The 18084-nt window shown below is 34.9% G+C and overlaps 1 protein-coding gene across 1 annotated transcript in view; it reads right to left on the bottom strand.

The window, feature by feature from the left end:
* Window positions 1–7084: 7084 nt before the first annotated feature.
* KCNJ3 (potassium inwardly rectifying channel subfamily J member 3) overlaps window positions 7085–18084 on the bottom strand; it is a gene marked incomplete at both ends in the record, with an annotated part of 139041 nt that continues 128041 nt past the window's right edge. The window contains one exon of the mRNA XM_084243229.1: window positions 7085–7671. Coding sequence (XP_084099355.1) covers window positions 7085–7671 — 587 coding nt within the window. The remainder of the gene's footprint in view (window positions 7672–18084) is intronic.

Genomic DNA, 18084 nt, shown 5'->3' with positions numbered 1-18084 from the left:
ACCGGCCAGCTGGCTGGCAAGAATCCCACATGGCGCAGCAGACCTCTCCTGCCTCACCCACTGCTCCCCTCAGCAGTGTGCTTCGTCAGTCTGCCTGTTCTGTTCCCTGCTCTGTCTCTGATGAATCCTCTCACCCTCCCACACATCTTGTACCCCAGCTCTTGTATAAATAAAATAAAATCTTAAAAAAAAAAAAACTCTAGAGACAGAATTACACAGAGAAGAAATATTTAAAATACATTATCAGTGATAATTTGAAAGGACTAAGATTCTTCATCTGTGACAAAGAAAAAAAGAAAATACCACTTAAAAAAAGAAATATAAGACAAAAAATGTTATTGAAAATTAAGGCTATATATAGAAGAAATGAAAATCTTGGAAGATAAATCAAATAAAAGTCATAGGAGTTAAAATTAGGAAAGTCTCCAAGAAAGCAGAGAAAAATTACAAAGAAATAGCAATTAAAGGGCCTCCCTGATGGTGCAAGGGGTTAAGATGCAACCTATGAAGCTATCTCCACAGTCACTGTGGCATGAGTTCGATCCCTGGCCAGAGAGCTACCCACATGGTGCAGCAGATCTCTTCTGACTTGCCCGCTGCTCCCCTCAGCAGTCATTCCACCTGTTCTGCTCCCCACTTTGGTGAATACTTTCACCTCCCACACCTCTGGCCTGTACTCCAGTTCTTCTATGCATAAATAAATAAATGTTTTTAAAAAAAGAAATAGCAATTAAAACAGGAAATATAAGATATTAGAAAATTGTTCCAAGAATTCCAAATAATGAAAATGCTAGAAAAAGAGAAAAAAAGTAAATGGGAAGAAATAAAGAAAAATGTCCTATAGCACATGAATTTCCATATTGAAAGGGAATCACAGCAAAATGTATTAAAATGGGCCCACACTTAGACATTTTTGAAATCTTGAAATTTTAGAATACTAGGGAAGATAAAATATCCTGAAAGCTTCAATGAGAGAAGTAAATTTCATGCAAGGGATTAAAGTTCAGAACAACATCAGATGTCTCAATAACAATATTAGTAGTAAGGGGAAAAAGGAACAGTATCAATGAAATTCAGAGGGGAAGTGATTTCTACACTAGAAAAACCTATTAAAACTAATTATGAAGGAAATATTAACTTATTTAAAAATAACAAGTTTTTGAAAAAGTTGTTACCATAATTTCTTAGAAACTCCTGAATATGTGCTTCATTAAAACAAAATAGTAAACTAAGAAAGATGAAAATCTAGACTTCATGAAACAGGATTTCTATACCAAGGGTGTGGTGCTTGTAATCCTCAAGGTGATAACATAAGGGAGATTTCAACTTAGTAAATTTATGTCATTGAACATTGAAAGGTTCAGTGAGGTAAAGAAAAGGAGAGCCAGGCTAAATTTCTCAAAGGGAGGGAAAGTTTATTGCGCCCCAGGTGGACCTCACACACCCAAGGTGGGGGTCAGTGAAGCCATGCACCTTGTTAGGGGGAAGCAGGGTTTTATAGGATGAGGAGCGGTCAGGTGGGAAACTGGGCTCCTATGGCAGGAAAAAGTTTGTTGGGGGGGTTGGGGGGGAGTTTCTTTGTCTGAGAAGAGACCCAGGGGGAAGGGAGGGGGAAGGCTCATTGTCTGAATCCTCCAGGCAGGTTTTCCACATTCCTGCCCCCAGGTGGGCTACCTGGTGGGTTTTTGCATTCCGACCTCCTGCATGGCCCTTTCAAACATGTCATAATATTTTTGTAAAGATTTTTTCAAAAAGACAAGATTGTTCAAATATCTAATGTGTTTGAAGGTTTTTCTAGGAAAATATAGCCGGAAAAGACTCTGTGACTGAGTTAGTTATAAGCATATACATCAATAAGAAAATTAAAAACAAGACAATTATCAACGTTTGAGGGAAACTATGAAGAGCAAGAAAAATCCTAAAAATATGTGGACTGAATTGTGAGAGAAAATGAAAACACTGATGATCCAGTTTAAAATGACATAACGATATTGCAAATTTAGGGTTGAGTGGATGTTGTGGAGGTGTATTGAATAGCATAAGTTGAAATAGAACTAGATCTTCATCTACCACTGTGAAAACAAATAGACAACACTCCCAAAAGAACAATCAAGAAGCAGCAGTAATAAGAATGTTTAGGGATTTGCATGTAAATAACAATGGAACCACCCAGAGGGCAGGAACTATTCAAATTTGTGGATTTAACTTAATTAGAAACACACTGAATAGTCTCTCTGAAAATTAGTTTCTTCAAGTGTAAAATGAGGATAATCTTCACCATGTAGAATTGTAAAGATCCAAACAATGTTTGCAGATCAGCATGTGAGTGAATGACAGTGAATGAATGGGAAATGATGAGCAGGGGTTATGGATGCAAGTTTTAATAAGATGGGAAGAGCTTTTTATTGTCTATAGCCTTCTTTTATCCTTAAAGCCTGAATGTTCTGAAATAACCAGAGTTTCAAGGAAACTTCCAAAGTAAAAAAGTAATTTGGTAAAAACATTCCACAGAATGACAAGGACCATCCTCTTTGAGTCTTACTAGGCCAGGAACTAGGTGCTTTTTGTTTTTAATTAATTGAGTTCAGATGTCAGGGAGTTGGGCATATAACATCATAGAACTCATGTGATTCAAAATTAGAATCATGCTTTTTCCATGAAACGTTTTCAGGAAAAATAACTGAAAATTTTCAGAAATATGATTTCATATTTAAGAATTAGGAAATCTATTTACTTACTTTACTTACTGTGGCTTCTGATACACTGATTCTGCCTTTGTAAGACCGTCATGATTCCTCCAAGTCTCAGGTAATCTGTTTTGTCAAGTTGACACTCTATGAGGTTGAAACATCTCACCAAAAGGAGCCAAAATAAAACTAACCCTCAAGGAATGACTGTGATGGATGAAGTCATTGCCTTTTCGGAATTTTTTGATAGACTGAATCAAGGACTGTAATTAACTGAAAAGTGGACAAATGATGAGCACACTACAAATTAAACCAAATCATGTTTTGAAAGTTTAATGTAGTTTTTATAAATTTGAACTTGCAGGTAATGAATACATGAATTTTTATTTTTGTAACTTAAATGACCTTGTACATTTAAATAATTATATATTGCATGACATACAATGCAATTAGTTGGATGCTAGTTTGAATATGTACAATGTAATTCAAGCACAAACTTTGAAGTAGAGCTCTCAGATGTGCTGTGCAGTCCAGACAAATTCTTTTCTTAGTAAGGAATAGTAGAAATTTTTATAACAAAATAGAATATAAGCCATCTTCTCAAATATTTCACTCTTCCTCCAATAGAAATAATCCATCTGGTTCCATTCTATAAAGCAAAGTTTGTAAGACAATTAAATACTTTTCATAGTGTTAAAAATCATATATGGATGGATGCATTTTATTTTTTTAAAATTTTTTTATTTTTTAATAGAGGCATGTTTTATTTATTTGTTTGTTTGTTTGTTTTGTTTATACATGCACTGGGTACAGTCAGAAGCGCGGGAGGGTGAGAGAATTCACCAGAGCCAGAGCAGGGAGCAGAGCAGGCAGAAGGACCGAAGTACACTGCTGAGGGGAGCAGCGGGCAGCAGGAGAGGTCTGCGCGCCATGTGGGACCCTCCTCAGGTGGCCGGGGAGCAGCCGGGGATCGAACCGGCGCCGCAGAGGCCGCGGGCAGCTTCGCAACCCAGCGCTCAACTGCTGCGCCACCGGGGAGGCCCTGGATGGATGCATTTTAATAGCATAAGATTTCTTGCAGAAATAATTGCTGATAAAATATCCTGTTTTTAATTTGGTATCTATTTACAAATGTGTACTTACATATTACTGAAAAGGATGAATATTTATATTGAAGATAAACATCAAAATAGCTGTATTTTATTTACATCATTTTGATAGAATCAATCATTTACTATGGAAGGATGTACACCATGAAAATTTCATATGAAGGGACCAGTTTTCAGTTAAGTAGAGTTATTTAGTTCAGTAAAAACACTACATTTCACTTTCCTATTGTTAGTTATGACACTAATGGGCTGAAAATTGTCTTGGTTAAGTTGTCTTATGTCTCTGAGCTCTTCCAGCTTCCAGCTTCCTAAAATGGAAATACTGGAGGGTTTATTGTTTTTTTTCTTCAGTCAATATAATGTATAATGTTTCACACTGAGAAAACATGGCATGTATAGGAGATTGTTACATAAAGTCACTTTGATAAGAAGTCCTCCAGGCCAAAATATGTGAAACTGAGATGATTTTATTTAGAATGATCAGTGTCAAAAAAATCAGCAAAAGAAGAAGAAAAAGCAATTCTTTATTTTTATCCAAATATATCAGACTTCATAATTTAGTTTCAACAAAAACATTGAGTCACCATATAATATATCATCAAACCAGGACATTCTAAGTGTAAAAGGGAGTACTATTAATAATTACACAGCAACAACAAGTATAAACCGGAACTCTCCTGGTAAACTGGGATGGTATGACCAACTTAACAATAGGGCAAAACTGCGGTTACATGCAGAAATCACATCTTTCTGATTCATAATATGTGGAAAAGATAAAAGAAAAACATTCATTAAATAAAATTAATTTTGGCAACAGTGGTCCTTTCTTATCAGGTAGTGACTGATTCAATTATCACTCCCTTCCTAAGTCAGTCACCTCTTTGAAAATCAATTCTTATTCCACTTGGTCATTTACCCTGTTCTCCTTCCCTTATGTCAGATATTTTGACTATCTGAAAACAGAGCATGTGGTTTTTGTCAATTCCCATTGTCTCCCTTCCCCAATATCCAATCGATAGACAATGTCCAATGGGCAGTGATATCCTCTAACTTACTCATGTCCAAATTCCCAGGAGCTGAAATGCCTAGGACATAAAAGACATGAAAAACTGTTGTGGAATGAATGAATACATTCAGGGACTTTAATTTTGGTCCCATGGTCTCCTTGGTACCAAAGACAAATTTAAATGACTCTCCAAATTAAATTATGGCTCTATTTAGTTTTAAGTGGTTAGACTTAATGATCTATACAGTTTCTCCACTGCTAATAAAATATGCAATGCTCCCTGGATCCCCATCTCTCCCTGTTAATAGTTCATTTCTTAAAACCAGCAAATAAGAAAGGTTGGAGTTCAAAGGGTAGAGCAACTAGCTTTTTCACAGTGGATGGATGCTCAAGATTGTTCATTCTGCTAGTAAGAATTCCCTGGTATATGTCTGCACCTACAGAATTTGGTTGATACAGAGGTAGCCAAAGGTGTGATTGTAATCAATTGTAGAATTGTTTCTATAATAATTTTCCAAGAAGATAATCATCATAAGATTACTAAAAAAATGGGAAATGTTGGGAGTCCAAACCTATCATTAAAAATTTACATCTTAATGAGCAGAAATAGATTAATTTGGGGCAAATTTAGGTTGAAAATCTCAAATAACAATTTATAGGAAAATGCTTATCCTGATAAGGAGCACTTAGAAATTTTCATTAAAATCTCTGCATGCCATATATTTGTTTTGCACTTGTTCAACTGAACAACAGTTGTAATTCTCACTAATGAATCATAAATACCAGACCTTAGGGTTAGAAAAACAGTACCGCAAAAATTATTTTGGTAGGACAGGCATCCAGTAAACCAATAAAATCAGTGTTCAACAAAACAAAAAAACTTAGGCAAAATATCTTCAATTCATCTAAACTGTAAATGATCTCAGGAATTTCTCTTGAGCTGAGTGACAGGCATGGAGTGTGACAGGTTTCCCAGGTGAGAAAAAATGTCTATCCTGTTACAACAAAGGCCACAAACAAAACAACAGCAGGAAAAAAAGAGACTTCAATTACACAGACATATTTTAAGCATGAATATTTATCATCTGTTTCACTATATTGTTCCATCACTTCAAGGATAAATTATTGGATTTTTTAAATGACAAAAGTCCAGAAAAAGAGTGAAAATGTTACCAATTGCCTCAATTCAAAACAGGGATCATTAAGTATGTCATTTCACACAGGTTCTGATATATTCAAAATAACTTGGCTACTGACTATTACAATGATTCAGCATTTGTTCAGAGCTCATATTTGTATTGGATTATATATAAAACAGATTTTCAGATTTTAATTAGTACAGGAAAGGATTGATTTTCAAATTAATCAATGTTTATTTTCCCCCAATACTAGCAATTTTTTAAAATCATAAGAAATTTTCAGCATATTAGTATGCTTCAAAATTTACAAGTATATATATATATATATATATATATATATACACATATATATATATGGTTATATTTTTGCAGGGCCATAATTAGCACAAAGTTGTGTGACTCCCTCATATAAAGTAGAGTTGAAAACGTCCTAGGACCTTAAATAGCAAAAAACATTAAATTAGATTTTTAAATGACAAATAATTTAAGGCTAAAATATTTGGTATTAATAATTAATGCCAGAAGCCTCCTAACTTAATAAAGTAAACATGCACAATAACTACAACTTTGAACAAAACATCACAATTTTATCAGATATATATATATTTGTGTGTATGTATGTGTGTATATATATATATACACATATACACACATATGTATATATTATGTGTATATATGTGTGTGTGTGTATATATGTATGTGTATATATATATATATATATATATACACACACATATTCCTGAAAGCTATCCTCTCATGTTTGGCTTAATACATGTTAGAAATGTTGTGGAGAGTATCACTCCTTTAAATATATATATATATATTTTCCAGAATATACAATATAAATATACCATATATAAATCATGCCATAAAACTAAATGCAAAATATGCACATTATTGCATGCTTGATGTGATAATACATGCCTGTTAATAAGAACTTCTTTGTGAGGTCCTCCCTTTACAACTTTTGCTTTCTGCACAACAGCAATGCTTGGAAAGAAAGGATTCTCAACTATGCATATACGACCGGTGTGAAGGTGTGAAAATGTGCCTTTCAGATTCCTTAGAGAGGATAACCTCGTCAGCCAAATATTGGACTAAAACTAAATCGAACAGTAAATAATGCCTGAGGGGGATGTTCTGTTATGTGAATCGATCAGAGTTCATTTTTCTTAATTTGGCTGGAAGATTCCCTTCCATTCTGGCTGCTCCTCCAGCCATCTTTTGAAGCTTTGGTGGCAAATCAGCCACTGATTGGCTCATAGGATCAGACAACATCTTGGTGGTTTTAGAGACCAGTTTTTCCTCAGAGTTTCCAGGAACTGAACTTATTCGTTGAAGTTTCATGGGCAAATCTCCTAAACTGTAGGCTTTTTCTGAAGTTGTAGAACTCATCCTCAATAGTTTTTTTGGAAAGTCTTCTCTTCCAGTAATTTTCTGCAGCTTAGATGGAAGTTTTGTACTAATATCATCTAGTCCATCTAAGCATTCCACAGAATTATGTCTTTCTTTGCTGTTAGTTATGGCTGGTGCTATTAAAGGGGATGACATAAGAAGCATTTCCTCCTGTTCTTTCACACTATAAGGTGGGGTGGGGACTTCAAATGTTGCATGGAACTGGGAGTAATCAACTTTAAAGAATCCTTCTTCTAAGGAAATTACAGGGAAAAAACGATGACCCCAAAGAACTTCATCTTCTGTGTATGATGTTCGAGCTTGACAAGTCATCCCTATAATAATAAAAAGAAAGAAAATCCTTGATAAATCATGCATAGTAAAAACAAATGGAAAGCCAGTATAACCTAGGAATTCATTATGATTTATTTAAACTTTGTACTGTTTATCTGACTAGACTGAATAATTAATTATGTTGAAAGATGTAATATAAATGAATAGCTTTGATACATATACTTTCTTCCCATGAACACAGGGTTTGGTTACTATTATTGTTTTGGAGGGGTAACACATCAATGAATAATTGTTCATTTCCCATAAACCAAAAGTAAAACAGGACAGCACAATTTCAGAATATATGTCTCCATAAGGAGATAAATGGAAAAATCATGTAATCATTTTTCATCCTTCTAGGAGCAATGTGACATATACAACAAACAGGATTCTGACACTTTTTTTAAAATATTTTATTTTATATAATTCTTACATCATTTTTCATTTTTGTACTATATATGCATTATCATTTTGGTTATATTCCCCATAAAATTGCACCCCCCCTTATTTTGACCCTAGTCGTTCCTCTCCCCCACCATAGTTTGTCTATGGTTTATAGTTGCTTGTTGATTTTGATTTTTACTTTGTATTAATTAGTCTTTTTCCTGGTCCCTTATTTAGGTTTTCTAAATTCCTGCTATGAGTGAGACCAGATTCTGCCACTTTGAATCCAGAATTTACCAGTGTAAGTATCTTGACCAAGATAGACACTCAACTCAGTATCACTTTCTTTTCTGGTATAGCATGGGAAACAATACTTGTCTCAGCGCATTGTTTGAACATGAAATAAAATAACATATACAAAAATGGAAAGGGCAATATATAATATATACAGATATTTGATTCTTAATAAATAAGAGCAAGAGAACTACTCCCAATTATTTGCTAATTGAATAAAAGTTGAAAATATTTCTATGAGAAATAATAGAGTTATTGACTGGTTCCATTTTCTGGAACTTTAATGCCAAAGTAAACATTTGCTCAAGTTTTAGAAATCCATATACTAACTAAAATCAGTAATCTGAGCCCAGTGATGTTTTGACTCCTGGTATATCTCTTGAAACTAGATACTGGATATCAGATGTATAATTCAGCTATTTGTAATTTATGTTGCTGAGATATCATGTATTCATGCTACTCGGGTTTTATTTCCAATTGTGTACTCTTCAAAAATCATCTATTTAGACTCAGCCTTTTGTTGAGTCAGTCAACCTCTGAATATTCATTGTGTGACTATTAGAAGTACATGAATAAATTAAAACCATACATCAAATTTCAGTCTTGTAAGAGTCAAAATACACAATTTTCTGTAAGTTACAAAATTCACTATTTTCCTCTACCTTTAGTGTCAGACTTTTACTAGAGGTTATAAAATGTAAAATTATAGATGAATTTTTAAAATGCATCTCTTGAACAATTAGGTATAATTTAAACAATAATAACAGTCTTTCTTTTTTCATATCTATTCTCTGACACTTTATGATTTTCTATTCTATTCAAGTCAGTAGAGTTTGGATAATAAGATGTTGTTTTTGTTTTTTTTCTCCTTGACTAGCAGTCACACATAATACCTAGAATTAGGTAAAATACATATTTAAATATCCATGCTGAATAGGAATTAAATCCTTCATTGAATCTTTCCAAATTTTTTCCTATAATTATTATCAGATTATGACCACTAGGAATAAGTTTCTGTCACTTATACAACCATCTTTTCCACTCAGCTTTTAAAAAAATATGTAGAAAATAAATGTCTATCTTATCTTTGGTACTGTGTTAGTTACTATTATTACTAATCCTCAATAACATTCTGCTAAGAAGACATTCTTATGCCCATATTAAAGATAAGGATCAAAGTGCTCAGGGAAGATGAATCTCTTGACATTCGTGGGCACAGATCAAGGATGCAGAGAAGAAAAGATGTCAGTATCATTCTTATATCTGATTTTTGTTATTAGCACTGCTATAATGTTTTACTTTGCTATGATGTCTCTATTATTTTATTTAAGAATCTGCTTCCGATCAATTTACCAATTTAACTTGGTAATGGTGGAAATCAGAGACTGACCAAATATCAGTCTTTCATCATTAATATTATGTCAGGAATAACCCCAGAAAATATTTATGAAAAAAAAAATAGTTTAAAAGTATACCTGCATAACATTCTGTATTTCCCAACAATTTTCTAGCCTTTGACAAAATATTTCAAAAGAAAAAATTATACATCACTTATTCAGAAGATAAAAATATGTATTTCTGATGTATTTGCATATTTGGTTTTATCTTGAGAAGTTTTAAAATCCAGAAAAGTATCCAGAATAAGGGAACAAATTTACTAATCTATTAAGATGGATAAGAATAGTAAAGACATAAATATGCTTTATTTGTCTAAAGAAGCAGCCTTCAATTTTTGCTTAAAATAATCACTCATGAATTCTTTATGTATCTTTCTATCCAATATATTATTTTAAATATAAGAAAGATGTTTATAAATATGTATGTTCTGTTAAGTGATTATATTCTCTACAACTTGATCTTGATTTTAAAAACTTCATTAAAAACTGATGGTAGACAGATTTACCTGATATGAGGGTACAATATATGCAATTCAGTTTTTACTTCTGTAAGTTTCAAAGAGTGGAAGTAAATTCAGATCATGAACTTTAATTATGTCTAGCAATGGTAAATACTGAAAATATTGAAAAAAAAAGATTATTATTGCCATCTAAACCTATTAAATTTTAGTGATTTTTTTTTTTACAATTGAAAAGAAATGTGAAATTAAAAATCAAATTTCTGTCCCTGGTATTTACCATTATGGTATACTACGTTGTAGATTCCAGTTCCTGCACTGAGGTGTTTCCTACGGCCTTATCAGGGACCATACAGAAAAAGTAGAAAAACTTAAATGGAAAGGAAAATGGACGGAAAAAAATCTTATAACATTTTTTCTTAGGATAAATAGCAATTAATTATTAAGTTGCTTAAGTTTCGGTCACACCTGATTTCAAATATTTGTTCACATAAAACTACCCGCAAGCCTTGTTACTAAAATGTCAGAGGACTATTTTGGTTGTAGTATAAGTTGGGGATTTTATTGTTCAAAACGAAGTTTACTTTCATCCATAGCAAATTAATACTTGTGAGATAACATCATTATATAATTGAAAAGTATATGAATTTGGCTGCCAATTGTGCTACAAGTAGCTTATGAAAGTTAAAGTTTTCTGACCCCCAGTTTTCTCTTCTACAAAGTAGATACAGCAATACCCTCTCTTATATAAAGCTGTTGTTAATTTGAGATCAGTAGAGTACACAGAACTGTGGTTGGAGTTTAGCAGAGTCAATGACTGCTTTTTTTATCCTTCTGTAGTGATCAGTTGCATTTTCTGTTCTTCCTGAAAACTAATGATAATGCATTAATATAAAATGAGGAATTCTGACATGTTGGTAATTTTTTTTTAAAGATTTATTTTTATTTATTTATGCAGACAAGAACTGGTGTGTATGCCAGAGGTGTGTGGGGGAAAGAGAGGATTCAACAGAGAGAGAGCTGGGAGCAGAACAGGCAGATCTACTGAGATAACACTGCTGAGGGGAGGAGCAAGTGAGACAGGAGAGGTCTGTTGTGCCATGTAGGTTAGCTCCCTGGCTGGGGATTGGACTGGAGCCAGCATGGCCATAGCTTCATAGTGCTGAGAATTTAACCCCTGTGCCACAAGGGAGGCCCCCTGTTAGTAATTTGTATTACAGAAAATTAAATTCAAGACATGTCAGATAGCAAGTAGCAATTCTCTTGGATTAAATAGCCAGTTAAACATTGAAATTATTTTTAAAAATAGAAAAAAAATGCATTACTCATATTCTCAGCTTTTAGGTTTTCTCAACATTTTTCACCAAAGTATCTCTAACATCAGAGAAGACTAAGTGCAGAAACTTGGAATGTATTAAAAAGACCTGCAGCAAGCTGAGTGACTACAATGCATTATATTATTGTATTTTGCTAATTATATCAAGAATAGGGCCTCCCCGGTGGCGCAGCGGGTTGAGTGCCGTGCTGCAGAAGCTGTCCTCAGCCTCTGCAGCACGGGTTCACTTCCTGGCCGGCAAGGGAGAACCCCACATGGCATGGCAGACCTCTCCTGTCTCGCTCACTGCTCCCCTCAGCAGCGTCTTTGGTCCATCTGCCTGTTCTGCTCCCTGCTCTCTGGTGAATTCTCTCACCTTCCCGCACCTCTGACCTGTACCCCAGCTCTTGTATAAATAAATAAATCTTTAAAAAAACAAAAAAGAACATTTGCCAGCACTTTAGCCTTTGTTCTTCTGCAAGTCCTTTTTAGAATCTTGAGATGTAGGTATACAAATATTAGACATTCCTTATTCAGCATATAATAGTTTCAAAATTGGTTTCATTTCAATATTGGTTTCATTTCATTTTATTATTAATGTGCACTTATATATAAGCTTTAGATGCTGGATACCAGGAAACTGTCTATGATGGTCAATTTGTAAATTTAAACAATGTGACAAAATAATGTATAATAGACTACTTTTTTCCCAATTATTGAAGTAACTTATTTACATTCTTGTTAGCATTTTGCAAGTATTGGATTTCCTCCCTTGAGTATAGTCATCATAGTGCTCCCACCACTGAAATACTCATAGTCCTCCACCATAATCCATTGTGCTCTGTACTGAAAGACTACTTACTTCTGTTTACAAAGTTTATCTGTTTACAAAGTTTATCTTCAAATTGTGTTTAAAAAATAAATACAGATTTCAAATGAGTTATTTAAAATAAATACAATTATGTTTTCTAAGAACACATATTCATCATAGTGTTTTCCCTTGTAGACTGCTTTATCTCATGTCATTTCTTATTTTAATCCAAATTATTTTAAAATAATTTAAGCTTAGATTTATAATTACAAATCCCTCTTGAATCAAAATAAATGCAGGTGAATAGTATTATTGAAAGGGTACTATATGATTGCACCTCTTAGCTGGCAATGTGGCTGTTTGCATGTTATAACCGATTCCAGACTTGAACAAATGTGATGAAAATCAACAGGAGCTCATCTCTGTGGAAACTGGAAAAGCAACAGATGCTGCTACTGGAAATAGCTGGGACTTTTGAATCTCTAGATGAAAAACATTTTGTGAAAAATCATTTATACTGTGCATTGATTCATGCATAAAATGTTACATATTATTGTTGAAATTTATTCCAGTGTTAGTATGTCAATTTAAAATGAGAGAGGCAACTTCTTTATTTTTCATATTTCCCTTTCTGATTCTGCCTTTACACTATGCTGGTAATCTCATCTCTTTAACTGAATTAAATGTTCATTCAAATAACAAGTCTGGAAGGTTTTTAAATAAAAATGGCAGAGTAACTTGCTATTTGAGAAATCTTTAATTACACTTTGAATTAACTCAGTTATTCTCTATTGTTTCTTTCTCCTGATCAGAAATGGCATCTATGTCACCTTCTTGAGGTGGGCATGATATGGTTAAACACAATATAACCACAGGGCAAAGGGAATGTTTGGATGCTGTGGCACAGAAAAATATCACACAATCAATAACTCCTGCACATCAGAGGCTTTATCTAAACCTTATCCAATAATAGAAGTTGCTTTGAGCAGAGAGAAGAGGAGGCAGGGTTTTCCTACAATGGTGGCTGTTTTCCATGTGTTCACTAAACAAAAGGGAATAAAAACAAATCTTCAATTAGACAGTGTGATAACAGTAATGATAGGCAAAATCTCTACAGAGGTTACTATGTGCCAACTATCTTTTTAAGTATTATCTTGAAACCCCACAGTAACTCTTTGAGGAAGATGATTTATCCCCCTTCCCACTTTCTAGAAATGTAAGCTGAGTCACAGAAAACTTATAAAATAGTAAGATCTCATAAATAGGATGTGGTGAGGAAAAATTTGAATTTAAGAAATGCTTAGAAGTCATGCTCTTATGCTCTCATTTCATTTTTTTTTTTTATTGAGTTGTACTGTAGAGCAAAAGGAATAACAAAGAATTTTTCATTAGAAATGTAATTAATGAACATTCAAAGTAAAGGGTTAACTTTTGGGCATGAAAGCACAAACTCTGTGATTCTTATTTGCTACAATAAAAACAGAAGTAAAACATGAAGAAAATGATCATGCATTTCTACAGAGTGGATCACCTGAGTTCATTTGAATGGGTCTGTGGAATGCCAGCCAAAACTCGGGGCCAGGATCCAGCACCACCACCTATCCTGTCTAACCTTGAGAAGGTGTCTTGGCCTTTCTGAACTTCAGTTTTCTAACTTAAAATTAAAGCTCTAACAGTACCTATGTTCTAAGGTCATCATGATAATATCTACTGTATGTTATATTTTAGCAATGCCCTTCTTAATAAAGACTAGTAATTATAACCATGTGGAAAAATATGATAAATCAAAAAGATCAATAAACTTTTAAGACTGGAAAGTGATGATCTTATAACTAGATCTGAAAAAACTTTTATTCTTATATTCACTTACCAATTGGTTAACATTGCAATTATTAATATAATAATGTTAACTACATATTGAATATTTAACAGCTTACCAAACATTGTGCCAGAGAGATTTTACATATTTAATCTCATTTAACCATCACAGTCACACTGAATCATTTCTTTCAATGACAGGAGAATTCAAGTAGCAGATGGTAAGTAACAGAACTAAGCACAAAACCATACTAATTCCCAAACCCAAGTTCTTAACCAATATCTAATACCTCATGGACGTTTTTAGTCGCAGAGTATTTGACTCTGATGAAGGAAGGGGGAGGAAGATGGGTAATTCTGTAAAAGGTGTCAACTTTGTATGGAAGGAAACTGGACTTCTAGTGGTCCCATAATGTAGCATAAACAAATGCTGATTTAAAAACTTGTACACTTGAAATCCACATTGCATTATAAACCAACATTATCTGAGTTTAAAAATTGATGTTAATTGTATAACTATATATATATAATCATGGTATGTATAGGTATAAATATATTGTAGTTTATTGATTATTAAGCAAATTTTATAACAATTTTAGAGAGGAGTAAAAGTTTTTGGCATGAATTCAACCCAATATTATCCTCTATTATTTACAAGCACTCGTTCTTACAATGCATTCACAGACATCCGTTTGCCATTATTACTGAAGCTAGGTCAAAGGATTCTAAATAAAATAAAATTTAAAATGACAAGAAGAAAAACCCAATAATATTTGTTAGAAAATAAAGTTCCAGTAAGAATTTAGCAACAAAGACTTGAAATCTAACACAACATCTAAGTTCCCAAAAAACAAAAGAAAGGAAAATAGTTTAACCTTGACAAACAGAACAAAATCTCAGGTCCTCTCAAAAAGGATGAGGTGATGCTAAGACTTGGCAACAGGTAGAAAATATGACAGGAAATTCATGATCACATTCTGAAAATACATGTAGGAGAAACAGGGCGATATTCGGAGGCGGTGTCTGCTCCTCTCTAGACAGCAGGACGCAGACTGGAAGGACTTGCATGAGAATTCCCTGAAGGGCCCTTCCAGCTGCGTCAGGATGGCATGAACCTGAGTGAATGTCTTTGGAATTCTTGGCCAAGGTGAGATGGACATAGGCGGTACCTCAAACGCTAGGAAAGAGCCTCCAGCTTTCTTCCCACTTCTGTGACGCCTCTCAAAGGTCTCTCTGTGAACCTCATAGTAGCATAACTGTACAATCTCGGCATTGTGGAGCTGGAGAAGACTTTCTGTCCTCTACAAGGTGTCCACAGACGAGGAGGGAAGACCGTACGGCCGTTCCTGGCTATACACAGTCGGCGTCCCCAGACGGGAGCCGCAGTGTATATTAGCACCTGCTGGCAGCGGTCACGAGCCACAATGACTAAACTTGAGGCCCACTAAAGTGTAGGCTCCCAATGAGCAGATACCAGGCCGCGTTGTTTACCCTTCACTGCCCAGGACATGGGCTACACTTGCAGATGCCGAATTTGAGGCGTTTACATCACCACACCATTGCCAAAGCAGAGGCGCTCCCTCCAGAGAAGTACTAGTAGGCTTAAAGCCAGGTAGTGAGAAGGGCCTCCCCAGCGCCCTAGCGGGTTAAGGCTCAGTGCTACCGTCTCTGCTACGGCCTGAGTTCGATACCCGGCCAAGGGAGCCAACCCACGTAAGGTGCAGAGGGCCTCTCCTCTTGCCCACTGCTCCCCTTAGTGGTGCGTCTCAATAATAGTAGACTCTTCCTATGTGTCTCCATCTCCCCACCCCCCTCTCCTCCCCCCACACCCCCCTCCATCTCCCCACCCCCATGTGAGAGCAAGTCTAGTGAAACACCAGTTGAATAGAACTGTTAAAACTAAGGGGAGCTCATCATGAGCCATCAACCTGGAAGCTAAGGGGGTGACTTACATTAAAGCAATGTTTTCAGCTGAGTAAAAATACACACAAACCTTAAATTTGCTTTAATCAGACATGATTAACAAGACATTGGGCATGTTAAATGACCTAGACCTTGATTTCCCATACTACCTGCACTAACGTCAATTCTCTATTCTCACTTCACATAGAAACAAATAAACTGATCATTCCCTTACATTGAAATGTTCCACTTACCACATTGTTTTTCTGCTTTTCTTTCATAGTACCTATTAAAATATGCTTTTTTCATTGTCAATTATGGAATTAAAACAGCTACCTATATGCATTTGTGCAACTGTTTTCTCATACGATTTTTAGCATCCTACATATCTTAATGGTATAGGTATAGGAAAACACTGCTGGAAATATCCACGATAAGACTGATAACAGAAAAGATTTTCAAGGGGAATATATAATAAATTTCTACCTTAAGAGAAATATTCTTTTTCATATAAATAAATTTATTTTTGTAGAACATTATTCTAATCATAAAAAAATAAAACCTTTTGAAATTATCTGAAGCAGTAAGACATGTCAACGCTTTTAAAAAATGTGTACAAATTACAATAAATGTTTATAATAGTTTGTATAAAATTATATACATACTTATGAACAAAACTGTTTAAAAGGTTTTTTCATAACCATTTTGTGTTGTGTTTTTGGTTAAATGTTTGGTCCCCTCAACACTGAAATTCTAACCCCCCAATGTGATAGTATTAGGAGGTAGGGCCTAGTGTCTTTTGACTAATGTGATTTTTAAAAGAAATAAAATTGAAATAAGAAATAAAAAATAAACCCTAAAGTTATTTGCATGCCACACTAGTTCGGTCAAAATCTAGTTATGTTACCATCATAGTTCCATCTCTTTAAAAAAGTGCTTACCAGCAATAACTACAACACAAAGTACAATATGTTAGATCATATTTTTTTTAAGGATTTATTTACTTACACACACAAGAACTGGGGTACACGCTAGTGGTGTGGGTGATGAGAGGATTCACCACAGACAGAGTGGGGAACAGAACAGGCAGACTGACTGAAATACACTGCTGAGGGGAGCAGCGGGGAAGCCAGGAGAGGTCTGCTGCGCCATGTGGGTCACCACCCTGGCCTGGGATAGAACTCGTGCTGCAGTGGCCGCACCCAACTTCATAATGCTGTGTCTTATATACCTGCACCACCAGGGAGGCCCCAGATCCTTTCTATATAAATTTTTGTATAATTTCCCTCACCACTTTATGAAATATATGCTATTTTTTTCTCATATGACAGAGGGTAATACTGAAATATTAGGAATAGAGGTAGTTTTTCCAATGTTGCACAAGAGATGGTGATAGTCCAGATATAAATTCAAGCACTCCTTTCCATAATCAGCTCTGACATATATGCTCCAGTTTTCTTGAACGGATGACTTTCCCATTAGTAACAACTGCTCCAAGCATATTATTCGGTACATGCTATTTCAACTGCTTGGAATATCTTCCATCTCTCCCTTTATTGACATGATTTCTCATATTCAAAGTCCAGACTATATGCCCTTAATTCTATTAAATCTTTTCTGATTTTTCTAATTTATTGTCTTTTAAGTATACATACTGTGGGGCCTCCCTGGTGGCACAAGGGTTTAAGAAGTAGCACTATGAAGCTATCCACAGCCACTGCAGCACAAGTTCAATCCCCAGTCAGGGAGGTGACCCACATGGCGCAGCAGACCTCTCCTGCCTTGGCTGCTGCTCCCCTCAGCAGTATATTTCAGTCGATCCGCCTGTTCTGTTCTGAACTCTGGTGGATTCTCTCACCCCCTGCCACACCTCTGGGCCTATACCCCAGTCCTTTTATGCATAAATAAGTAAGTAAATATGTCATGTTGTTATTATACACACATGCACATATGCATGAACACACACATCCCCAACCCACATCCACTAATTATAATTAGCTTCAATCTCCAATAGTGCTTAACACTTATCAACGAGT

Source organism: Talpa europaea (genome assembly GCF_964194135.1).
Source record: "Talpa europaea genome assembly, chromosome: 1".
Lineage (NCBI taxonomy): Eukaryota > Metazoa > Chordata > Mammalia > Eulipotyphla > Talpidae > Talpa > Talpa europaea.
The sequence above is the reverse complement of the archived record's forward strand: the minus strand, read 5'-3'. Positions and strand labels throughout refer to the sequence as shown.